This window comes from Mobula birostris, chromosome 14 (assembly GCF_030028105.1).
Source record: "Mobula birostris isolate sMobBir1 chromosome 14, sMobBir1.hap1, whole genome shotgun sequence".
Classification (NCBI taxonomy): domain Eukaryota; kingdom Metazoa; phylum Chordata; class Chondrichthyes; order Myliobatiformes; family Myliobatidae; genus Mobula; species Mobula birostris.
In genome coordinates this window covers 52,877,630-52,905,118 of record NC_092383.1, presented here as the reverse complement: position 1 = coordinate 52,905,118, position 27,489 = coordinate 52,877,630, and the positions used below count along the sequence as shown (strand labels likewise).

The following is a 27,489-nucleotide window of genomic DNA, read 5'->3' as shown; positions in this document are numbered from 1 at the left end:
AGAAGTTTCAAGCAATTGGAAAGGTAGGGAAAAGGGCAATGGCGGCAAGATCAGAAAGAGGTCTGCTCAGGTTGGAAACATGAGATTAAACAACCAAAAGGCTAATATCACAAGGCAAAAGAAGACTTTACTGAAATAGAGACACTGTTAATGACAACAGCAATATAATTCCCTGCACTTATACACAGTCAAGTCAAGAGGCTCTAAAGTGCCAAATCAAAAAGCAAAGCTTTATTCCTGGAAAAAAACCTTGTTACCAGTGAAAAAACTATTCCATTATGAACTCAGTTAATTTGATCAATTTGGCTTAGCTATTGGCTTTCTTAACAAATTGATTCCACTGACCACTTTTGTGCTTCACAAACCCCCATTGCTTTTTCATCCTAATGTAGGTTTGACTGTAAGTAATACATGGGAAATTAACTGGAGCATGGCAAACGATAAAACAAAAACATGGCAGGCTGAAAAGGTTATTTCTTTTCTTTATAACCATGGGAAATCTAGTAAAGGTGATGAAATGGAAAGTGCTATATGCATTTAAAATAGTCAGCGATTGCAATTTCATAGCACAAATCTCTAATAAGTCTTTCCACAAAACTAAACGGCTAGATTAAAAATGAGCAACCCCAGGGTCCCCACCTGATTATATAGGTTTTTGTAGAGTAATTCCCCTGAAATCAGGGAACAAGTGCAAAAGAATTAAATGTTAAGCACTAACACCATTCAGTATTTTCAGTTTCCATGCTTTTTTTTGTGTTCATTTTAAAAACTGCATGCAAAAAGGAGATCCCATCCATGAAACTGGCCCTTTCCCAGGCAAGTTATAACACACCTTCTTTCTCCTCTTAGAAACTGCCTGGAAGAAGTACTGAGGATAATGATAGTGGTTCGCATTAATTTACCTATTTTTCAATCTCCTTTCCCCTTCCTGTCTCGGCTGGTGGCGTAGTGGCATCAGCGTCGGACTTCGGGACAAAAGGTCCTGAGCTCAAATCCAGCTCCAGCCGGTTCCCCTGCATGCTTTCCATCTGTGCTGGGTTCTGAGCTGGTGATCTCTTTGGAAACTCACCCGGCAGAAGGCAATGGCAAAACCACTGCTGTAACTTGCCTTGTACGCGGTTCCCCACTATGTCAGAGAGGTGTGGAGGGAATGTTTTATGTCAGCGATTTGGATGACGAAATTGATGGCTTTAAGGCAAATTTTGGAGAGGCAGAGAGGCTGCAGAAGGACTTAGATTAGGAGAACTGGCAAAGAGGTGACAGATGGAATAAAGTGACGGGAAGTGTATGGCCATGCACTTTGGTTGAAGGAATAAAAGCATAAACTATTCAGAAGTTCAAAAATCCGAGGTGCAAGGGGTTCTGGAAGTCCTCGTGCTGACATTTGAGAAGGCTCAGAGGAGGTTCACGAGAATTATTCCGGGAATGTAAGGCTTGCTATCATATAAGCAGCGACTGAAGGCTCTGGGATTCAGAAGAATGAAGGGGGTATCTTAAAGAAACCCATCGGATGTTGTAAGGCCCAAATAAGAATGGATAGGAAAAGGATGTTTCCTCTGCTAGGGGAGTCTAGGGCCAGAGGGCACAGGCTCAAAATAGCGAGAGCATCCAGTTAGAACAGAGATGAGGAGGAATTTCTTTCATGAGAGAGTGGTAAATCTACGGAATCCGGTGCAATGGGGCGGCTGTGGAGGCCAGGTCACTGGGTGCATTTAAGGTGGAGGTTGATAGGTTCTTGATTAGACAGGGTGTGAAAGATTAAGGGGAGAAGACAGGAGATAGGGTTAAGAGGGAAATGGATCAGCTATGATCCAATGAAGCAGTTGAGGCTACCTCAGTGAATATATTTAAGACAAAGTTGGATAGATTTTTGCATAGCAGGGGAATTAAGGGTTCTGGGGAAAAGGCAGGTAGGTGGAAATGAGTCCATGGTCAGATCAGCCAAGATCTTATTGAATGGAGGAACAGACTTGATGGGCCAGATGGCCTACTCCTGTTCCTATTCCTTACGTTCTTAAATTCTTATGATGAAATGGCAGAGCAATTTCAACCCTTGCTGGGTTGAATGGCCCAATTCTGCTCCTATGTCTGTGGTCTTAGACATAGGTGCTGAATTAGGCCATTTGGCCCATTGCGTCTGCTCCACCATTTCATCATCGCTGATCCAATTTTCCTCTCAGCCCCAATCTCCTGCCTTCTCCCAGTATCCCCTCATGCCCTGGCCAATTAAGAATCTATAAATTCTGCCTAAAATAGGCATAAAGACTTGGCCTCCATACCTGCCTGTGGCAAAGAATTCCACAGACTCACTGCTCTCTGGCTAAAGAAAATTCTCCTCATCTCCATTCTAAATGGATGTCCCTCTATTCTGAGGCTGTGTCCTCTGGTCTTAGACTCTCCCATCATCGGAAGCATCCTCCCTACATCCATTCTATCAAGGCCTTTATATCATTCAATAGGTTTTAATGAGGTCACCCCTCATTCTTCTGAATTCTAGTTAATTCAGGCCCAGAGCCATCAGATGCTCTTCATCTGACAAGCCATTCAATACTGGAATCATTTTCATGAACCTCCTTTGAACCCTCTCCAGTTTCAGCACATCCCTTCCAAGATAAAGGGCCCAAAACTGCTCACAATACTCCAAGTGAGGCCTCAACTGTACTTTATCAAGTCTCGACATCACATCCTTGTTTTTATATTCCAATCCTCTTGAAATTAATGCGAACATCGCATTTGCCTTCCTCACCACAGACTCAACCTGCAAAATAACCTTTAGGGAATTCTGCACAAGGACTCCAAGTCCGTTTGCACCTCAATTGTTTGTATTTTCTCTCCATTTAAAAAATAATCAACCCTTTCAGTTCTTCACCCAGAGTGCATGACCATACACTTTCAGACACTATTCCATCTTCCACTTCTTTGCCCATTCTCCTAGTTTGTCTAAGTTCTTCTGTAGTGTCTCTATTTCCTCAGAACTATCTGCCCCTCCATTTTCATATCATTTGCAGACTTTGCAACAAAGTCATTAATTCCATCATCCAAATCACTGACATATAACAGAAAAAGAATCGGTCCCAACACAGACCCCTGTGGAACACCACTAGTCACCGACAGCCAACCAGAAAAGGCTACCTTCAATCCCGTTCTTTGTCTCCTGCCAATCAGCCTCATGTGTGACACCTTGACAAGGTCTGAAAGCCCAATTCTTATGGTCTCATTACTAAGATACTAAGTCTTGTGGTCTCATTAGAGAAGTGTCTCCATTGCACACAACATTAGAATTCAATATATCAGAGAAACTGTCAAAATGAACCACTTAGATGCATCATTAGCCAGTAATTGATCTGCTGAGTACCCAAAGCCTTTTCCATTTTCACTTCAAACACTAGTCAAAACTAGTTCAATGCATAAAATACAGGATGAATCCAATATGGCCAATGATCATTATAAATTGTCGACAAAGCAATGGAAGTGCTGCCAAATGCCAATTGTACAGCAGTAAGCTACTCAATGATGCTCAATATCAATACTTGCATTATCTTCAGAGTCATAACTAGTTTGACTGATCTACAAGAGTACCTTAAAGAGTAGATATGCAGGAAAGAGTGCTTTATCTTATTTCCTCCAAGTCTTTTCAACCTCTGCCAGTGAGCAGTTTCATGTACTACCCTCTCTATTTGTCTGGACAATTGGCATGGCAATACCAATGGTCCTAAAACTTTATATCATTAATTTGAATCTATTGTTGGAAAAGGCTGACAGTCAACTCCTGCTAAGACATGATTTTACAAATTTCCAAATGAAATGCCATTGTTATCAGTAATCTATTCCAATAGGGTTTTAAAATCAGTAATTAACAGATTTCTGCACAATCACTCACAAAAATGCCCACACATCACCTCATTCACTTTTATTTAATGTCTTTCCAGCCTTCAATCTCTTTAAACAATGGAAATTAAATCCTCTTTCCTTAACATCAGTCTTCACAACGGCCTGTTTTTCAAATCTATTTTTCTTGGATGAGAGGAAACAACTTAAGCAATCATTAACCTGTTTTAAGAAATGTGAGGTGTTATGTGTGACCAGTCTATGCTCTTGATGTACTTACTTCACAGTCATCTGGACGTTTAATTAATTGAAACAACTGAAGCCACTATGCAATTACTCCTTGAAAGAAAATAAGATGTCCTTCCACCTCTTATGAAAAACTTTGAGCCTGAAGCCCTGTAATCAACTTGGCCTTTAGAGCATCAGAATCAGGTTTATTATCACCGGCATGTGTCGTGAAATTTGCTAACTTAGCAGCAGCAGTTCAATGCAATATATAATATAGAAGAAGAAAAATGATAATAAATAAATTACAGTATATGTATAATGAATAGATTAAAAATTGTACAAACCCAGAATAATATATATTAAAACAGCAAGGTATTGTTCATGAGATCAATGTCCATTTAGGAATCAGATGACAGAGGGGAAGAAGCTGTTCCTGAATCACTCAGTGTATGCCATCAGGATTCTGTACTTCCTATCTGATGGTAACAATGAGAAAAGGGCATGCCCTGGGTGTTGGGGTCCTTAATAATGGATGCTACCTTTTTGAGACACCACTGCTTGAAGATGTCCTGGGTACTTTGTAGGCTAGTACCTAAGATGAAGCCAACTAAATGGACCCACTGGAGCTTTTTCAGTCTTGTGCAGTAGCTCCCCCACCCCACCCCCATACCAGACAGTGATGCAGCTTGTCAGAATGCTCTCCACGGTACATCTATAGAAGTTTTTAAGTGTATTTGCTGACATACCAAATCTCTTCAAACTCCTAACGAAGTCAATATACTTTCTAGAATTAAGTGACCAAGCTCCTTGTTGCAGAACTGGGGGCCTGACTAAACTGTATGATATCAACATACCCTGTTCCTATCTGAAGGCCAATGATTCTAGATGAATCCGAGTCAATAATTATAACACATTCCAACATATATTATTCTTTGCGTGTCAACATTAAAAAAAATGCTTGCCATATCTTAGACCATATGGAAAATTGATCCAAATTTCACCAAAGATATCAAATTTTGTCTTTATGGTCTAGAGTAACAACAAAGTCCAAGTTTGAGTCATGTGCTCTAGAATATTCATAAATGTGAATAGGAGAGGCCCCTTTGAACATTGTGTGCAACCATCTTAATCTTTGGATTAGAATGGGTGGATGTTATTGGAGAAGCAGTTGAAGACTTGAGTTGTGAGCACTGCTAAATAAACCACAACCATTGTCCTTTGTGTTAAGTAACTATACCTAGTAATAATACCAGCCCATGGTAAGTTTTCCCTTCAGTTTCCACTTTATGTTCTTCCATACACATTGAAGTGCTGATTTGACTTTAAAGGCTATTGCTCTCATCCCACTTCAAGAGTCCAGCAAGTTTGTCAATATACAGACCCAGAGTTATGATAAAGATATACATATTGCTTACAATGTGGTACTTTATAAAATTACTTTAATTACAATGAATGTAATTAGGATAACTCATGAATCAGACATCATTTATAAACTGATACACATTCATACCTTATTTAAATGAAGCTGTTTAGAGTAAACTAATATTCAATAATAACTATACTTTGTTATACCCTTCACTGAAATATTGATGTTACACACGGTACATGTCTTAACTCTCACTTCTTATATACATTTACTTTTGGTTTGCTGGTATAGAAACACTATCAGAAGTCTTACCTTTGGAAGAGAACGTGCAGCTTGAAGTATTTTTCGTCGATGTCCTGCTTCATGAATTCCAATTTCTCTTAAATCATGCTCTTCCATTATGTTTGAGCCCTGGGGTAAAAAGAATTAAAAATATAGAAGTTCTTGAAAGAACTCAATAGAATGAGTATTAAAAAATGAGGATAACTTGCAGCTTGTCCTTGCAATGCATAAAAAAGTATACATTTTAGGAAAAATTAACAGAATATTAGGGTATCAGGTAAACCTCAGTTATAACATAATATTAATATCCTCCTCCTACCTGCATAAAGGCAGAGGCTAAGCAGCAAGGTTCAGAGATAAGGACCCCACAGTGGTCACAGAAGACAAGAGGAGAGGTTCGGAATTTTTTTCCAAGTTGGCGGAGTGGGCCATGTTTAAGGACTCATCAGAGGGTTCGAATGAATACACTACAGTTGTCATGGACTTTATAAAGACAGTTGTGGATGAGTATGTCCCCACAAGATCATCCAGTCTTCCCACCAGAAGCCCTGAAGAACCAAGATATTTGCAATCTGCTGAGAGTCAGATCAGTGAATTCAGGTCTGGTGACTAAAGTAAAACACAAGTAGTCCAGGTATGACCTATGGAAAGCGATTATCACAAGCAGAGTGATCATTCTATACCAAACCTGAATCACAGAAGAACAGTTGATAGCTGTGGCAGAGCTTGAATGCTATCACCTCCTACATAGTGAAACCAAGGGACATAAGTGACTACAAGTTTTTGCTCTTTGATGAGTTCAATGCTTTTTATGCTTGCTTTGACCGACAAAATATGGAGGCATCTTCATGAGCTCCCACAGCCCCTCACAATCTTGTGATTTCAGTCTCTGAGGCTGACGTGACAGCATCCTTCAAAAGGGTGAACCCATGGAAAGCAAATGGCCCAGATGGACTGAAGACCTGTGCTATTCAACTGGCTTGAGTGTTCATTGAGATCTTTAACCTCTCACTTCAGCAGTCTGAGGTATCTGCCTAATTCAAACAGGCTTCAATTATATCAGTGCCTAACAAGAATGTGGTAACCTGCCTCAATAACTGTTGTCCAGGTGCTTTGAGAGGTAGGTGATAATGTATTTCAACTTCTGTCCGATGATCTGCTCCAATTTGCTGAACATCATAACAGGTCAACAGCAGATGCTATTTCATTGGCTCTTCACTCAACCCTGGAACATCTGGACAGTGAAGATACGTATATCAGGATGTTTTTCATTGACTACAGATCTGCATTCAACACTATCATTCCCTCAAAACTAATCAATAAGCTCCAAGATCTGGGCTTCAATACCTCCTTATGCAACTGGATCTTCAATTTCCTCACTTGCAGACCCTAGTCAGTTCAGATTGACAACAACATCTCCTCTACAATCACCATCATCACAGGTGCACCACAAGCCTGCCTGCTCTACTCACCTTATACTTCTGACAAGAAGGCTAAGCATAGCTCCAATGCCATATGTATGCCAGGTTTAGAAATACCAATGTCCTTGAACAGAAAAATTGGACAAAAATAGTAGATATGGCTCAATCCATCAAGGTAAAGCCTTCCTCACAATTCAGCACAACTACACGGAGCATTATTGCAGGAAAGTAGCATCCATCATTAGGGGCACCCACCACTTAGGTCATGCTCTTTCCTCGCTGTTTCCAACAGGAAAAACAAGAGCATCAGGACCCATACCACCAGGTTTAAGAACAGTTATTACCCATCAATCATCAGTCTCTTCAACCAGATGGGATAACTATACTCACCTCAACTGTGAACTCCCTCCTGTTCTCGATATTTATTGCATTCCCTCCCCCTCATGTATTTGCAGTTTGCCATCTTTTGCATATTGGTCCATTTGTCGCGTGCAGTATTTCATTGACTCTATTGTGCTTCTTTGTATTTATTGTGAATGCCCGCAAGAACATGAATCACAGGGTACTAAATGGTGCATATATTTACTTTGATAATAAATTTATTTTGAACTTTGAATGATAATAAAACTGCAACACTCTTGTACAACAAAGTTTGTTTTAGCTCCTTGATCACTCAAATATGATTGCAAGTTCAGATTTGTGTTGTAATCATGCTACCTCTTTTCTGCATGGTACACTAGTAAACTTATCTTAAATACCAGCTGCTTCAATTAGACCTTCACTATTATTTTGACAAATTCCATAAAGAACAACCAATGTCCGCTACTGAATTAGTAAAAGTAGTCCTGTAATAGTCCAAAACCATTGTAAAAGCAAAAGAAAGGGCATACAACAAAGTAAAAATTAGTGGGAAGATAGAATATTGGCAAGTTTTAAAAAACTTACAGAGAGCAACTAAAAAATCATTAGAAGGGAAAGATGAAATATGAAACAGGCGAGCAAATAATATCAAAGTGGATAATAAAAGTTTTTTCAAGTATATTAAAATAAAAGAGAAATGAGAGTGGATATAGATACTGCTAGAAAATGAGGCAGGAGAAATAATAACAGGGGACAATGAGATGGCTGATGAACTAAATGAGTGTTTTGCATCAGTCTTCACTGTGGAAGACACTAACAGTATGCCTGATGTCATCATGTGTGAAGGAAGAGAAGCGGGTGCAGTTACTGTTACAAAAGAGAAAGTGTTCAAAAAGCTGAAAGACCTAAAGGTACACAAGTCACCCGGACCAGATGAACTGCATCCCAGGGTTCTGAAAAAGGTAGCATTAGAGATTGTGGTGGCATTAGAAATAATCTTTCAGAAATCATTGGACTCTGGCATGGTGCTAGAGGACTGGAAAATTGCAATGTCAATCCACTCTTTAATAAAGGAAGAAGGCCCCAGAAAGTAAATCACAGACCAGTCAGCCTGACCTCAGAGGTTGGGAAGATGTTAGAATCAATTGTTAAGGATGAAGTGATGGAGTACTCGGTGACACAGGACAAGATAGTACAAAGTCAGCATGGTTTCCTTCAGGAAAAATCCTGCCTGACAAATGTGTTGGGATTCTTTGAGGAGATTACAAGTAGGATAAAGGGGGTGCAACAGATGTTGTATATTTGGACTTTCACGAGGCTTTTGACAAGATGCCACACATGAGGCTGCCAACCAAGTTAAGAGCCCATGATATTACAGGAAAGTTACTAACACGGTTAGAGCATTGGCTGATTGGTAGGAGGCAGCGAGTGGGAATAAAAGTATCCTTTTCTGGTTGGCTGCTAGTGACAAGCGGTGTTCCGCAGGGGTTAGTGGTGGGACCACTTCTTTTTATGCTGTATATCAATGATTTAGATGATGGAATAGATGGCTTTGTTGCCAAGTTTATATATGATACAAAGATCGGTGGAAGGGCAGGTAGTGTTGAGGAAACAGGTCGGCTGCAGAAGGACTTGGACAGATTAGGAGAACGGGCAAGAAAGTGGCAATGTTGAAAGGCCTAGACAGAGTAGATGTGGAAAGGATGTTTCCTATGGTTGGAGAGTCTAGGACAAAAGGGCACAGCCTCAGGATAGAGGGGCGCCCTTTCAAAATAGAGATGCGGAGAAATTTCTTCAGCCAAAGGGTGGGGAATTTGTGGAACTTGTTGCCACATGCAGCTGTGGAGGCCAGGTTGTTGGTGTACTTAAGGCAGAGATTGATAAGTTCTTGATTCAACACGGCATCAAAGGTTACGGGGAGAAGGTCGAGAACTGGGGTTGAAGAGGAGAGAAAAAAAGGATCATTTATGAGTGAATGGCGGAGCAGACTTGATGAGCTAGATGGCTTAATTCTGCTCCTATGTGTTATGGTAATTATTCAAGAGCTTTTGCTTGAAGGGTAAACTGGCAGTAGAAATGCAGATCAAGGTTAAATCAGGAATTGTTCAAGGCAGGTACTCATATATACTGCAATTAGTATTCATTTAAAATTTTGTGCTTTATTATGATAAGCAAAGCTTGATATTGGACCTCAACAGGCATGATACCATGTAACAAATGTCTCATTTTTCAATTCCTGAGAAATATTAAGTGCAAGCTTCTGCAAATAAAAGGTGTAGTTGCATCCAGAATTTTCTGTTAAGTTAAATACAGTAGTAACAGTCATCACAGATTGTGGTATGAAAACAGGGGTATCTAATTTCAAACAAGTTTAAAGGCAAATTTGACTAATAGTCAAACATTTTTCCAGTTGCACGTTTTATCAGCAAAAGTAATCAATGTATGTTGTTAAAATTATGAACAAGCAACTGATTATAATGGAGCTATAAATGAGGAATCAAGGGGAGAATGAATTGAACAGAGTAACTTGCAGAGACAGTGATTTTCAAGTTGCAGGTCTGTACAGAAAATCCAGCAATAGCATCTTAAAGAAGTACAGATGTAAGATAGGTTTAGGATAACAAGTTGCACTTTTTTAAACTACACTAAGTAAACTTTGCATCTGTATAGTGTGCAGCCAATCTAATTTATCTTACTCACAAATTACAACTGAAAATGCCACTCTCAATTCACAGTTCATGCAGAAATCTCAAAAGTACGGGTGCACTTCAAAGAGTACAGCCAAAGGAAAATATTTCATTTGGACCATACACTGGCTTAGCAAGAGAAAGCCGGAGTGGTAATAAGGCCATCACTGACAGGCATGTAACAAATGGTGTGTCGCAAGAATCAGTGCTAGGTCTGTTGCTGTTTAGAAACCATAGAAAAACTACAGCACAAAAACAGGCCTTTTGGCCCTTCTTGGCTGTGCCGAACCATTTTCTGCCTAGTCCCACTGACCTGCAGATGGACCATAATAATGTGGTAAATTAGATCAGTAAATTTGCAGAAGACACAAAGTGGACTTTGAGGAAGGCTATCAAAGCTTGCAGTATGATCTTAATCAGATGGGAAGATCAGCTGAAATATGGCAGATAGAATTTAATGCAGACAAGTGTGAAGTGTTCCACTTTGGGCAGGGCACAAAAGGGGCTTGGGAATACAGATCCATAATTCCTTGAAAGTGGCATTACAGGGTTGTAGAGAGAGCTTTTGGCACATGGGCCTTCATAAATCAAGGCACTGAATACAGGAGTTGGGATGTTATGTTGAGGTTGTGTAAGATGTTGTTGAGGTCGAATTTAGAGCATTGTGTGCTTTACAGGCAATATACTGGTATAGGTAGCAGAATGGCTGACAGGCAGGAGGCAGCCAGTGGGAAGAAAAGGGGCCTTTTCTGGTTGGTTGCCAGTGATTACTGATGTTCCTCAAGGGGTCAGCATTGTGACCACCGCTTTTCATATTGTTTATCAATGATTTAGATAATGGAATTGAAGGCTTTGTGGCAAAGTTTGCAGATGATACGAAAACAGGTGGAGATGTAGGTTGTGCTGAGGAAGCAATGCGATTGCAGCAGGACTTGGGACAAATTGGAAGAATGGGCAAAAAAGTGGCAGATAGAATACAGTGCTGGGAAATGTATGATAATGCATTTTGGTAAAAGGAACAACAGTGTAGACTATTATCTAAATGGGGAATCAGTTCAAACATCAGAGGTGCAGAGGGACTTAGGAGTCCTCGTGCTAGGCTCCCAGAAGGTTAATTAACAGGTTGAGTCTGTGGTAAAGACGACAAATGCAATGTTGGCATTTATTTCAAGGGGAACAGAATATAACAGCAAGGAAATAATGCTGAGCCTTTATAAGACACTAGTCAGGCAGCACTTAGAGTATTGTCAACAGTTTTGGGCCCCATATCTCAGAAAAAACGTGTTGTCATTGGAGAAAGTCCAGAGGAGGTTCACAAAGATGATTCTGGGAATGAAGGGGTTAACATATGGGGAGCGTTTGGCAGCTTTGGGCCTGTACTCACTAGAATTTAATAGAATGCGGGGGGGGGATCTCATTAAAACCTATTGAATGTTGGAAGGACTAGATAGGGTGGATGTGGAAAGGATGTTTTGTATGGTGGGGGTATCCAGAACTAGAGGGCACAGCCTCAAAATTGAGGGGCGACCTTTTAGACAGATGTAAGGAAGATTCTTTTTTAGCCAGAGTGTAGTGAATCCTCTGCCACAGTCTGCAGTGGAGGCCAAGTCTGTGGTTATATTTCAGGTGGAGGTTGATCGTTTCCTGATTGATCAGGGCATTAAAGGATATGGTGAGATGGCAGGTGTATGGGGTTGAGTGGGATCCAGGATCACCCATGATGTAATGGCAGAGCAGACTCAAAGGGTTGAATGACCTAATTCTGCTCCTATGTCATATGGTCTTTGAGTATGGATAGGGGGAATGCATGCAGGCATTTTCCCCTCAAGCTGGATGAGGCTAGAACTAGAAGTTATAGGTTTAGGATGAAAAGTGAAATATTCGAAGGGAACCTGAGGGGAAATTTCTACACTTATCAGGTGGTGTGAGTGTGGAACAAGGTGCTGCTGGAAATGGTGGATGAAAGTTCAACTATAAAATTCAAGAGAAGTTTGGATAGGTACATTGGAGGGATATGGTAGATAGGAGTAGGCACAAGATCAGTTTGGCATAGACTGGATGGACAGAAAGGCCTGTAGTACTCTATGACTAATCCAATTTATTCTAGTGGATAAGAAAAATCATTACGTATTCCCGTGCAAAACTTCCCATGCAAAGTAATAGCAGAGTCTATATATATAAATCCACTCTTTATATTACATTAATGTATGCAGTTTTAGTCACCTACCAACAAGAAAGATGTAAACAAGGTTGAAAGAGTACAGATTAAAATTTACAAGGATGATGTAAATCTGGAGAACCTGAGTCATCAGGAAGGACTCAATAGGTTAGGACTGTATTTCTTAGAACATAGAAGATTGAGAGCAGATTTGATAGGGGTATACAAAATTATGAGGGGTATAGATAGGGTAAATGCAAATAGGCTTTTTCCACTAAGCTTGGGTGGGACTGCAAGCAGTGGTCATGGGTTAGGGATGAAAGGTGAAATGTTTCAGGGGAACAAGAGGGGAAACTTCTTCACTCAGAGGGTCGTCAAGAGTGTGGAATGAGCAACTAGCACAAGAGGTGCACGCGAACTTGATTTCAACGTTTAGGAGAAGTCTGGCTACATGGATAGTAGGGGTATGGAAGGCAATGGTCGATGGGAGTAGGCAGCTTAAATGGTTTCGGCATGGACTAGATGGGCCAAAGGGCCTGTTTCTGTGTTGTACTTTTCTTCGACCCATTTGTTGATTGAAAATTGATATTTCAGATACACAGCTTAGTAGTAACACTGTGTTCTTAAGTAATGTCATTTTCTCAAAATGATTGCCAACTAATGTTTACTGGAAGAAAAAGACTCAAAATTATTCACAAGGGTGAATGGGTTTCGAGTGACAGCCTGTTCTAGTATTTGAAATTACATGTTACAGTGACACTAAAGCAGGTTTGCTTTCATAGGCACAGAATCTCCCTTTACTGAATTTACTCCCTTCATATGAACAGAGATTTAATTCCCGCACCAGATCCAAGTTAGCACAAAGTTTTTGGATAGATTCCATAGACTTAAGCTTTGAGGAATTGATGCAACTTTGTGTTCTGCCACTGTATTCCATGAAAAACTGAACAGAGCACAGTTGTGAAAAGGATGATACAGAATTGCCAGCAAATTCAGGAATTTTATGTTTGTATGCACGTGGACAGTACCCCAAATGATGAAAAGTACATATGGAAATGCCAATAATACTGTATGGGACTGTTGTTATGCCTCAACACCCTCTGCATATCTTCTATGATTCAGAACTGAAGCAATACATATCTGGAACCTATATCTGTGCTGACTTCCTGCTACTCTTATCTTAATCATGGTGAATTCATGTATAACTTTCTCCTGAAGCCAAAGGCGGCCTTTTAAGGGTCACCATTATCACAGAATCATAGAAAACCTACAGGCCCTTCGGCCCACAAAGTTGTGCCCAACATGTCCCTACCTTAGAAATTACTAAGCTTACCCATAGCTGTCTATTTTTTAAGCTCCATATACCTATCCAAAAGTCTCTTAAAAGACCCTATTGTAACTGCCTCCACCACCGTTGTCCGCAGTCCATTCCACGCACTCACCACTCTCTGCGTAAAAAATTTACCTCTGACATGTCCTCTGGACCTACTACCCAGCACTTTAAACCTGTGTCCTCTTGTGGCAACCATTTCAGCCCTGGGAAAAAGCCTCTGACTATTCACATGATCAATGGCTCTCATCTTATACACCTGTATCAGGTCACCTCTCATCCTCTGTCGCTCCAAGGAAGAAAAGGCTGAGTTCACTCAACCTGTTTTCATAAGGCATAAATCTCCTCTGCACCCTTTCTATGGCATCCACATCCTTCCTGTAGTGAGGCGACCTGAACTGAGCACAGTACTCCAAGTGGGGTCTGACCAGGGTCCTATATAGCTGTAACGTTACCTCTCGGCTCCTAAATTCAATTCCACGATTGATGAAGGCAATGCACCATATGCCTTCTTAACCACAGAGTCAACCTACGCAGCTGCTTTAAGCGTCCTATGGACTCGGACCCCAAGATCCCTCTGATCCTCCTCACCGCCAAGAGTCTTACCATTAATACTATATTCTGCCATCATATTTGACCCACCAAACTGAACCACTTCACACTTATCTGGGTTGAACTCCATCTGCCACTATTCAGCCCAGTTTTTCATCCTATCAATGTCCCGCTGTAACCTCTGACAGCCCTCCACACTATCCACACCTCCAACCTTTGTGTCATCAGCAAACCTACTAACCCATCCCTCCACTTCCTCATCCAGGTCATTTATAAAAATCACGAAGAGTAAGGGTCCCAGAACACATCCTTGAGGCACACCACTGGTCACCGACCTCCAAGCAGAAAATGACCCATCCGCAACCACTCTAACTTCTGTGGGCAAGCCAGTTCTGGATCCACAAAGCAATGTCCCCCTGGATCCCATGACTCCTTACTTTCTCAATAAGCCTTGCAGGGGTACCTTATCAAATGCCTTGCTGAAATCCATATACACTACATCTACTGTTCTTCCTCCATCAATGTGTTTAGTCACATCCTCAAAAAATTCAATGAGACTCGTAAAGCACGACCTGCCCTTGACAAAGCTATGCTGACTATTCCTAATCATATTATACCTCTCCAAATGTTCATAAATCCAGTCTCTCAGGATCTTCTCCATCAACTTACCAACAACTGAAGTAATACTCACTGGTCTATCTGTCTATAACTTCCTGGGCTATCTCTACTCCCTTTCTTGAATAAAGGAACAACATCTGCAACCCTCCAATCCTCCGGAACCTCTCCCATCCCCATTGATGATTCAAAGATCATCACCAGAGGCTCAGCAATCTCCTCCCTTGCCTCCCACAGTAGCCTGGGGTACATCTCATCAGTCTCGGCAACTTATCCAACTTAATGCTCTCCAAAACCTCCAGCACATCCTCTTTCTTATTATCTACATGCTCAAGCTTTTCAGACTGCTGCAAGTCAGCACTACAATCACCAAGATCCTTTTCCACCATGAATACTGAAGTATTCATTAAGTACCTCTGCTATTTCCTCCGGTTCCATACACAATTTCCCACTGTCACACTTGATAGGTCCTATTCTTTCACGTCTTATCCTCTTGCTCTTCAGATACTTGTAGAGTGCCTTGGGGTTTTCCTTAATCCTGCCCGCCAAGGCCTTCTCATGGCCCTTTCTGGCTCTCCTAATTTCTTTTTTAAGCTCCTTCCTGTTAGCCTTATAATCTTCTAGATCTCTAACATTACCTAGCTCTCTGAATCTTTTGCAAGCTTTTCTTTTCTTTTTGACTAGATTTATTATAGCCTTTGTACACCACGGTTCCTGTACCCTAGCATAACTTCCCTGTCTCATTGGAACGTACCTATGCAGAACTCCATACAAATATCCCCTGAACATTTGCCACATTTCTTCTGTACTTTTCCCTGAGAACATGTGTTCCCAATTTAATCTTCCAATTTCCTGCCTGATAGCCTCACAATTCCCCTTACTCCAATTAAACGCTTTTCTAACTTGCCTGTTCCTATCTCTCTCCAATGCTATTGTAAAGGAGATAGTATTATGATCACTGTCTCCAAAATGCTCTCCAACGAGAGATCTGACACCTGACCAGGTTCATTTCCCAATACCAAATCAAATACAGTCTCTCCTCTTGTAGGCTTATCTACATTTCGTGTCAAGAAACCTTCCTGCACACACCTAACAAATGCCACCCCATCTAAACCCCTTGCTCTAGGGAGATGCCAATCGATATTTGGGAAATTAAAATCTCCCATCACGACACCTTTCCAGGATCTGTTTCCCTATCTGCTCCTCAATGCCCCTGTTACTATTGGGTGGTCTATAAAAAACACCCAGTAGAGTTATTGACCCCTTGCTGTTCCTAACCTCCACCCACAGAGACTCCACGGAGAATCCCTCCATGACCCCCACCTTTTCTGCAGCCGTGACACTATCTCTGATCGACAGTCCCACGCCTCCACCTCTTCTGCCTCCCTCCCGGTCCTTTCTGAAACACCTAAAACCCGGCACTTGAAGTAACCATTCCCGTTCCTGAGTCATCCAAGTCTCTGTAATGGCCACCACATCATTGCTCCAAGTACTGATCCATGCTCTAAGCTCATTCGCTTTGTTCACAACACTCCTTGTGTTAAAATAGACACATCTCAAACCATCGGTCTGAGCGTGTCCCTTCTCTATCACCTGCTTATCCTCCCTCACACACCACCTCCAAGCTTTCTCTATTTGTAAGCCAACCACCTCTTCCCCAGTCTCTTCAGTTCAGTTCCCACCCAACAATTCTAGTTTAAACTTTCCCGAGTAGCCTTAGCAAACCTCCCCGCCAGGATATTGGTCCCCCTGGGATTCAAGTGCAACCTGTCCTTTTTGTACAGGTCACACCTACCCCAAAAGAGGTCCCAATGATCAAGAAATCTGAATCCCTGCCCCCTGCTCCAATTCCTCAGCCATGCATTTATCCTCCACCTCATTCTATTCCTATACTCATTGTCGTGTGGCACAGGCAGTAATCCCCAGATTACTACCTTTGCGGTCCTGCTTCTCAGCTTCCTTCCTAACTCCCTGTAGTCTTTTTTCAGAACCTCTTCCCTTTTCCTACCTATGTCATTGGTACCAATATGGACCACCTCTGGCTGTTCTCCCTCCCATTGCAGGATATCTTGGACGCGATCTGAAACATCCAGACCCTGGCACCTGGGAGGCAAACTACCATCCGGGTTTCTTTCCTGTGTCCACAGAATCGCCTGTCTGACCCCCTAACTATAGAGTCCCCTATCACTACTGCCTTCCTCTTCCTTTCTATACCCTTCCGAGCCACAGAGACGGATTCTGTGCCAGAGGCATGGCCACTGTTGCTTCCCCCAGGTAGGCTGTCCCCCCAACAGTACTCAAACAGGAGTACTTATTGTTAAGGGGGATAGCCACAGGGGTACTCTCCAGTACCTGACTCTTCCCGTTCCTTCACCTGTTAGGTTCAGTACAATGTGTATTAGGTTCAGTACAATGCATATTTGCCTTGAAGATCAAAACATAGGATTTGTTAAAATAAACACCAGAACTAGGAGGCTACTAAACAAAAAAAAAATCCACTGGGTATTGAGTTAAATTGCACGTTTTTTGGGATTCGTCTTTCTGAAATGTTCTCAAAGAACATCTTCATTCAGAGAAACTTGAACCTGTGGAATTCTCAACTACAGAAGGCTGCAGTGGCAAAAAAAGTAATCAAATATACAGTATTTAAGTGGTAAACAGATCACATTGAAAAAGCATCAAAGAAGAGGAGAACTAGAAAATGGTATCGAGATAGAGGATCAGCCATGATCATACTGAGTAGCTGTGCAGGAACAAGGGGCAACCTGCCTACTTCTACTCCACTTTACCAAGCTTTACTGTTGTTTCTGCACTTGAAGTGTTAGCAAAGGTGTTATCCTCTGGTTGAAATATTCAAGTTGAATTCCAGTTTCCTGTTCTAGGGAATGCTAATCATCTCGTACAATTAAAGTTGATCTGATAAAAGTCCATCTGTCAGACATAATTTTCCCTTAACTAATATGTCTAGAAATAAATTAACAAGTTAGTGTTCCAATTCTACTAATTAATGGTTGCTAAATTAACATCGACAGCAACAATGAATCTACTTCATAGTAACAATTTGTAGAATACTTTGCAATATCCTGGCAAGTACAACAAAATTTTAAATAAATGGAAATTCCTGAAATTTTATACAATAAATATTTTAATCAATTACAGTCAGCATTTATAATTTATATTAATACATCTACACAATGTGCAAATTCATACATAAAAATTGAAGTTAAACATTTATAAATTTGGTTAGCTCAGAAAGATTTGTTTAACATCAGTTATCCCTAATTTGCTACCTGTCTACCCACATAAGCTTCTAATCAAATTCATGCACCTTATGGTCAACAATTTACATCTAAAATGATTGTGTGCACAGTTGTCTCAGGCAGCCTCAAAGCAACTTTTAAACAGACTAATTTTATGTTAAACAACATGGTTCTGACAAACACTTTAGCTGGCATCATTCGACCCACTTGAGAACCCTTGCCTTTTGTTTAGATCCTACAGTTACCATGAGTCATAGCCTCTGTCAGCAAAGCTGTAGTTTGTAATGTATCTATTGCTACTCTTAATGATCCGGATTCAATTCTCTTCCCTGTGTCACAAATAGTAAACAGGTCTTTGAAGAAAACCAGTAGACACAACACTGACCATTTCATTAATCAATCAACCCCATACCCCACAACAATTACTTCCTAATTCACTATTTAGGATGCAAAGTGGAACATTTTCTCATTTGGTTAACTTGATTGATTTCAATAATCTAAGTACACAATGTGTTGGTGTGTGGCCAAGTGGTTAAGGCTTCGGTCTAGTGATCTGAAGGTTGCTAGTTTGAGCCTTAGCCTCAGTTGTGTCCTTCAGCAAGGCACTTAACCACCCATTGCTCTGCAACGACATCGGTGCCAAGCTGTTTTGGCCCTAGTGCCCATCCCTTGGACAACATCAGTGGCATGGAGATGGGAGACTTGCAGCATGGGCAACTGCTGGTCTTCCATACAACCTTGCCCAGGCCTACGCCCTGGAAACCTTCCAAGGCGTAAATCCATGGCCTCACGAGCCTAACGGATGCCTATAAGTAGTACACAATATTCACAATTCATAAATTTAATCATCTACAATTGGTCCATCCAGCTTTGTATGAACTGACTTCATCAGTATAAATGCTGTTCTCTGCTCTAATTGAAATCAATAATGCATGTGGCTGTAGCTTAATGAAACTTAAATGGTTACTATTAATAGTAACGAAACAAACTTGCTGCACACAAATTGTACTAAGTTCAGATATTTCCAGCTTTAATTTTTTATTAAAATTTTAACCTGTGGCTTTTAAAAATTTGTTCATGCATTTTTATTTCAATGTCCAACTACCACTTCCCAGCACTTGGGATTACATGTTATCCAGCATCGGACTGGAGAAGCTGACTGCACAATCCCAGCATAATTTCAGCATTACAAATGTTTATTGACTTTTTTGTGAATTAATTTAACATAGTTTTTCATTACAAGAAATGAGAGGCTGTTTGGTAAATTGAGTGGATATCCAAAAACTTACATGTGTTCAAGAGAGCCTTACTGGAGGAAAGGAAAGTAGAGAACAGGAAGAATTAAATATTTCCATAGGGGATGGCCCAGTAGTTGAAGCCACAATTGTAAATGGTGAAAAGAAAACTGTGTATTCAAAAGGCTAAATTTAGAGAAGGCAGGATACCTTGCAGGGCTGTCACCATGAAAATGTTTGACAATTTTAAAATTGAGTTATTTGCTGAACTGGAAGTCAATGCAAATGAACAAGCGTAGTGATGAATGAGACTGTGTCAGAGACGAAAGAATCTTCAATAATATGGTAGGTAAAATACAAGGGATGAACCATGAATAAAAATGCAATATTAAAGTGCATGTTAAGCATTGCTATGCTATTTGAAAATGTGTTATGATTTTCACTGAGCTACAACTAGAAACAGACTATTAGAAAAATTTTATACGTACTGTTCCATTTGTTGGAAGGACATGGAGTATTACAACCTTGAGATTACATTTAATTCCCATTGTAAAAATAATTTTACATTGTAAAAATAAGCCATTCTAAAAATATTTTTAATCAACCATGCTTCTTACATGTTGACTAATGACTTCACATCTGTATTTGCACTGTTTTCCTTTGCTAGACTAATAAAACATTTCTAACAAATTAATTTCTTTATGCCTGTCTCCTCTATTACTTCATGGTAAGAAAAAGCTATTTAAAAACACTGCTAATTATAACCAAGTAGATACGAGTGAGGTAAATACAAACCCCATTTCCAGAAAAGTTGGGATATTTTCCAAAGTGCAATATAAACAAAAATCTGTGATATGTTAATTCACGTGAACCTTTATTTAACTGACAAGAGTATAAAGAAAAGATTTTCAATAGTTTTACTGACCAACTTAATTGTATTTTGTAAATATACACAAATTTAGAATTTGATGGCTGGTGTGGAAACTGAAAAAAAAAATAGCAGAAAATACAATTCATAGAATCAGGGATCCAAGAACAAAAGAAATAAAAAAATAAGCTAAGTGAAATTCAAGAAGCTTTTGAAATGCTTTACAAAACTCTATATTCCAAAGTTCCAGAGGGAAGCATAACTCAAATTGACACCTTTCTGAATTCTTTAGAGTTACCCACTTTAAGCAAAGAACGAAATATAACGATGACTGCTGACATAACTGAAGCTGAACTAAAAACCACAATTAGTAGGCTTAAATTAAGCAAGTCACCAGGATCAGATGGATATACAGCAGAGTGGTATAAAGAATTTAGAAATGAGTTAATTCCCGTTTTATTCCCCACACTGAACTGGGCTCTAAGAAAGGTGTAAATGCCACCCAGCTGGAAGTAGGAGATAATCTCAGCTATACCGAAAGAAGGCAAGGATAAAATGGAATGTGGGTCATTTAGACCAGTATCTGTTCTTAATGTGGATTATAGAACCTTTACCTCCATCATGGCCAAACGATTAGAAGCGTTTCTACCCACACTGATACATAATGATCAGACAGGTTTTATACAACAATGCCAAACACAAGACAATATATGAAGGACACTTCACATTATGGATCATATACAAAAAATGAAATTGAAGCAATAGTGATAAGCGTGGATGCTGAAAAGGCATTTGATTCGATTAATTGGAATTTTCTTTACAGAGTTTTACATAGATTTGGTCCACATGACACAATTATTAAAACTATACAGGCACTATATGACAACCCTACTGCTAGGATTAAAATCAATGGATATTTATCTAATAGTTTTACCCTAGAAAGGGGCACAAGACAGGGTTGTGCATGGTCACCGCTACTCTTCGCATTGTATCTAGAACCATTAGCTCAGTACATCAGACAAAATGAAGATATTAGGGGAATTACTATTAAAGGGACAAAGCATAAATTGGCCTGTTACGCGGATGACATTTTGATCTATCTAGGGCAACCAACATACTCTTTACCTAAATTGATGCAATCCTTTGAACAATATGGCCAATTATCGGGATTCAAGATCAACATAGATAAAACCCAACTACTTTCATATAATGCAAACAACAGGAATTCTGCAGATGCTGGAAATTCAAGCAACACACATTAAAGTTGCTGACGAAAGTTGTCAGGACGAAGGGTCTCGGCCTGAAACGTCGACTGCACCTCTTCCTAGAGATGCTGCCTGGCCTGCTGCGTTCACCAGCAACTTTAATGTGTGTTACTTTCATATAACTATAGCCCACCAAGAGAAATTGAAAGTAGATATCCTTGGGCATGGCAAACAGAGTCTGTCAAATATTTGGGCATCATTATTCCAAAAGATTTGGCAAAATGATCAGAATGCAATTATCAGCCTATATATAAAAAAATTAAGGAAGATATAACAAGATGGAACCTAATTCCTTTTCTTGGTCTCAGTTCAAGGATTGAATCTATTAAAATGAATATACTGCCCAGACTACTATATCTCTTTCAGACCCTACCAATACAAATTAACCAAAATCAATTCAATGAATGGAACAAGATGCTATCAAGATATATATGGCAAGGTAAAAGGCCTAGGGTTCATCTCAAAACTTTGCAATTAGCCAAGGAAAAGGGGGGATTATTATTCTGCCGCACAATTGAGAGCTGTGAGATACTGGTGCAACCCATCATATGATGCTCAATGGAAAAACATTGAGGAGAGGATACTTTCCATCCCCATACAGGCAATTTTGGCTGATAACAACCTACAAAGTTACACAAATACTACTGATAACCCGTGGGTGAAATGGACTCTTAAAATATGGAAAACTATTATAAAAGAATATAAACTAGAGAGAGACATTGCAATTCTTAAATGGTGTGCATGTGACTCGGATTTTATGCCGAATAAACTGGATGCTAGATTTAAGGACTGGACAGCTAAAGGAATAACAGCTATTTGCAATATAATGAAAGAAGGAACACTGTTCAGTTTTGAAATGCTCAAAGAGAAACACTTATTAGAAAAACAAGACTTTACTGGTATTTACAGATGCAACAGTATGTTAATAGGACAGTTAAAAATGTAACCAAGGCAAGTACATGTCTGATAGAGCTATTTAGAAAAGCATATAATTCAGACAACGGTAGTAGAATCAGTTCAAGCATGTATAAGGGTTTGTCAAATCTTAAAACACATTCGACTTCATACATTAAAACAAAATGGGAGAAGGAAGGAGGGATAATAATATCTAAGGAAGAATGGACAATGATATGGCGGTATCAATGGAAGAGTACCAGTTCACAGAAATGGAGGGAGTTTGGTTGGAAAAACTTGGTAAGATATTTTATTACACCCTCTCAGAAATCCCATTATGATAGTAACCTCCCTGTTTGCTGGAGAAATTGTGGAAGTCAAAATTGCAAACCATTATCATATTTTCTGGGAATGCCCTGTTATTAAAGACTATTGAAGTGGGATACACAATGCCCTACAACAGGGGTCCCCAACCTTTCTCGTACTGCGAAAAAGTTTCATATTGATAATATTCTTGCGGACCGGCCGACCAGGGGTGGGGGTATGGTTGCCAACTTACAAGAGTAGCAGTCAAATATGTTGGGTTTACCCCAAGAAAGACTACAATGACCATGAAACCTTGCGTGGGCACCAGTGCGCATGCGTAACTTGTGCATGCGTTTACGTGCTGATTTCTTAAGAATTGTTTTTGCCAGTTTTGTTGGCGGCGGCGGTGGGGGTGTGTGTTAATCACGACCGGAATATAGGTGATAAGTGGCTAATACACTCAATTTCATTTCTAAAAGGGTTTATCTAACGAATTTAATATTAAACACACAGCGCATATTTTACTCGCATGAATATAGCGATAAGACAATTATCAGGGGAGGACAGGGGAGCCTGAAGTGTTGAACGAACTTCCAGTAGAAGTGGTAGAGGCAGGTTCGACATTATCATTTAAAGAAAAATCGGATGGGTATATGGACAGGAAAGGAATGGAGGGTTATGGGCTGAGTGCAGGTCGGTGGGACTAGGTGAGAGTAGCATTCGGCATGGACTAGAAGGGGCGAGATCGCCTGTTTCCATGCCGTAATTGTTACATGGTTATGTAAGTCACTTATAATAGCATCATAACATTTTAAGTAACATTTGGATATCAAATACACGGCGCATATTTTCCTCATATGAAAATATAAAATCATTGCAACGCACCAATATCGCTGAATCAGCGGGAGCCCTGGGCTTGTTTTCCTGCAACAAGACGGTCCTATCGAGGGGTGATGGGAGACAGCGATACTCAAAGGGGGTTCCTTATGTCCAGTCTATTCCGCAGTTTAGTTTTTGTTGCATTCATTGCAGAGATATGTTGGAAATGGAAGCAATGTTTTCAATGCTTTCCTGGCTATCTCAGGATATTTAGCCTTGACTTTGATCCGGAATGCCGGCAGAGGTGTTATATCAAACATACTTTTCAGCCCACCGTTATTTGCAAGCTCGAGGAGTTGATCTCCTTCCTGCGCTGACACGGACGACGCGCGCGTAATGGCCCAGCAGTGCGTGACAGGGAATGAGGAAAGGTGCAGCTGACTCCTATCGCCAAATCATATCGTTTCCTCGCGGCCAGTAGTGCATGCCTTGCGGCCCAGTGGTTGGGGACCGCTGCCCTACAAGACATCTTTAAATGTGAAATACCCTTAGAAAGTTAGACCATATATTTTGGGTATATACCTCAAAAATGGTTGAAAAAGAGATAAATATTTAATGAATATACTGCTGGTGGCTAGTAAAAAGATCCTTACCAGGAAATGGTTATCACAGGAGAGCCCAACTTTAAATGTATGGATGGAAATTACAATGGACATTTACAAAATGGAGAAGATAGCAGCATCTGTTAACCATAAGTGGGAACAATTTGATTCATACTGGGAAAAATAGCTTAACTACATAACACCTCATAGGCCTGATTTTATTCTCACAAGTTAATGAATATGTTGTAAACAAAAATCACTCCTTACTCTGTACATAGTTTTCTTCTTTCAGTTGCTCTTTCGATTCCTCTCCTTTCTATAAGTGTAAACCTCAGATAAATATTATGTGGAGATTTGTGACAAATATGATTATATGATATATATGTACAGTATCTGAAATACATCTTATGAAAATGTTTGATGATGAAATTCAATAAAAAATAAATTACAAAAAAAAGGCACATTACCATTTAACTGAGTAACAAATTGTGTATTTAAATGAATCATAGAACAAATTAGAACACTAACAATACAACTACAGTACTTTCAAACAGTGTATTGGTTCCTAATACTTATCAACGGAGGAATTTATCCACATTGTGTTCTTTTGACTGTGTATGAACAAAATCAGCACAGATGCAGCACCTAGTGCAGAAAATAAGACTACCTTCAAACAATGGTACTGATGACTGCATCCTCCAAATTTTCAGATTCATTATAATATTCAAGATGAATGTCGATACCTTCAAATTCTTCATAGTTCCTAACATGAAGGGGTGAAATTGTTTCATTTTCATTCCTGGCCCCTTCTGGCATCTCATAGCCCGAGTGCTTGAAACCACAGTGACCAAACTGTCTTATTGCTTATTTCTCGCCAACTATCAGTGACAAAAATCACTGCCTTTTAAACAAACACGCAACAGACACTATTTAAAAACTTTGCTCGAAGCATGTGTAATGTCTAATGGCCACACAAGTGCACACAACTCACGCTAGTTAGAAACTATTTAGAAACAGTCTTCTGCTCCAATTAAGCAGCACAGTGTCCCAAATAAATTAAGGTAATGCCAGCTATTTTCTCGATTCATTTTTGTTCTTTAAGAGTTGTCCCAAATAAGCAGTTGTCCTAACTAACGAGAATTCGTTGTACATGGTATAAAGGGAGGAAAAATGCTACAAAAGACCTTAGAATATTTTTCAGGATATCATGCAAGCAACAAAAATAGATACAGTTGTAACAGCCTTTAGTTAAAACAACATGTAAATTGACAGTAGATAGTAGGTTCTTTATAATAGATGTACTGTAAGATTGAATATTAATTGATGAACGGTTACATGCAGATACAAATAGGAATTCAAAATGAGTTATGCTACATGAAAACTTAGCAAACAAATAAAACCCCATTGAGAGATTTTTAAAAAGTGTGCAAAAGACTTTGCTATACCCAGAGGGCCTTTTTAATTAATGCACTGTAGATATGTGCAAACTTCACTCAACTTACTCATTCTTTTATTGTCTTTTAACTCTTTAAGTGTACATAGTTCAGGACTCCCAGAAGCCCATGTCACTATTACATCCTGCCCCACCTCACCCCTACTAAATTAAGGATACCCTTGATTCTTTACCACTGGTAATTTCTTCCTGAGACAACGCTCAGGACAGACTCTCCATTTTGAGTCTGATGTAGACCGAATAATTAGTGCCTTAATGCTGGGCTGGTTAAGTGGCCAAGTGGTTAAGGCATTGGTCTAGTGATCTGAAAGCCGCTAGTCTGAGCCTCAGCTGAGGCAGCCTGTTGTGTCCTCGAGCAAGGCACTTAAACACACATTGCTCTGCGACGACACCGGTGCCAAGTTGTATCAGCCCTAATGCCCTTCCCTTGGACAACATCGGTGGCGTGGAGAGGGGAGACTTGCAGCATGGGCAACTGCTAGTCTTCCATACAACCTTCCAAGGCGCAAATCCATGGTCTTACGAGACTAACGGATGCCTATTTTATTAATGCTGGGAACAATGGCCGGGAGAGGGCATGGATAGTTCCCTGTAGAGTGAGAGCTGTTATTTTGCAGAGGTTGTGCATGTGGTCTCTCTCTCTCTCACTCTCCAGTGCCTTGATATGCTTTTCTGTAACTATTTCAAGTCTAAACATACTGCAGAAAAACTACTGGTAGATAAAAGGGAGATGTACCAGTTATTTTGTTTTGGCATTTGCTCCTCCTCCCAGATGAGAAGCAACTATGGTGTTAGGAACAAACACAGGAGTGCAATCAGTAACTTGCACTGGTGTGCCAACTATCGGGCTATGTCCAGATCATACTGGGGATCAAGACCAGATATGCAGCTGGAGCCTAGCTGTGAATATAGTAAATCATGCCTATTCAGAGAATATTTTAGAGGGGGTTGGAGAATAGCAAGCATGGTAGCACATGCACATATAATTGGTTAATTTAAAATGTGGATACAGGAGGATCATAATGTCAGAACATGAAAGTTGCAAATCAACAGGGGTCAGAAAATATGTGCCAACTAAGGCAATGGTTGTTAACTTGAATTACACTTGAAACATTAAAAGGCATAATTTAAATCAATACTGCAGGACAGAACGGAGGGTGAAGCTGAAGATGAAGGAGATAGCTTTTAAGTGAAATGCTGAACCAGAACCTCAATCCATCTCAGGTCGAACAACTAAGATACTATACAACAAATCTGAAGAAGTTTTCTCTCTATGCTAGCCACTATGTATCACTTAAACAATGTGACACAGACCAGATTATTTGGCCACTACCTGATGTAATGGATGCTCCATTAAGAATGTAACAGAATCAGAAAAAGGTCATGCAACCTTTCATGCCTGCCATATCCAACAACTGAATTACCAGCCCCCATGTCTTCCAATGGTTCTAAACTTTGTGATTCTAAAGCATTCTAAAATAATAAATAAGTACACTTCCATTCTTTTGCATATGGCCAAATCAATGTTTGGTAAATTTATCGAACTGGCTATAATTACAATAAACAAGAAACTTGTGTCTTATTAAAGACATAGATTTAATAATTTATGACTTTAAACTAAATAGAAGCAGGGGAGGGGGTTGAACAGCTTGAAAAAGTAAGGAAAAGTAAAAAGGAAGGAGAGTACAAGAGATTACAGAAGCCTGTAGAATAAAAAAAGCAAAGTTTAGAAAGGGATAGGAATTTAACTTCGGATAACAAACAAAATTTATGAGGGTGATGGATAGAGGACTGAAGGTGCTGTATTTGAATGCACACAGTATATGGAATTCACAATCACAGTGCAGTTAGAGATTAGCAGGTATAATGTGAGCACCACGGAGTTGTGGCTGAAGGAAGATTGTAGTTGGGAGCTCAACATCCAAAGATACACATCATACTGAAAGAACAGGCAGGTAAG

At 39.9% G+C, this 27,489-nt stretch overlaps 1 protein-coding gene across 14 annotated transcripts in view; it reads right to left on the bottom strand.

The window, feature by feature from the left end:
• LOC140209900 (ankyrin repeat and SAM domain-containing protein 1A-like) overlaps nucleotides 1-27,489 on the bottom strand; it is a 409,914-nt gene that overhangs the window by 61,412 nt on the left and 321,013 nt on the right. For all 14 annotated transcript variants that reach the window (XM_072278542.1, XM_072278543.1, XM_072278544.1 and 11 more), the window contains one exon: nucleotides 5,735-5,833. In XM_072278542.1, coding sequence (XP_072134643.1) covers nucleotides 5,735-5,833 — 99 coding nt within the window. The remainder of the gene's footprint in view (nucleotides 1-5,734; nucleotides 5,834-27,489) is intronic.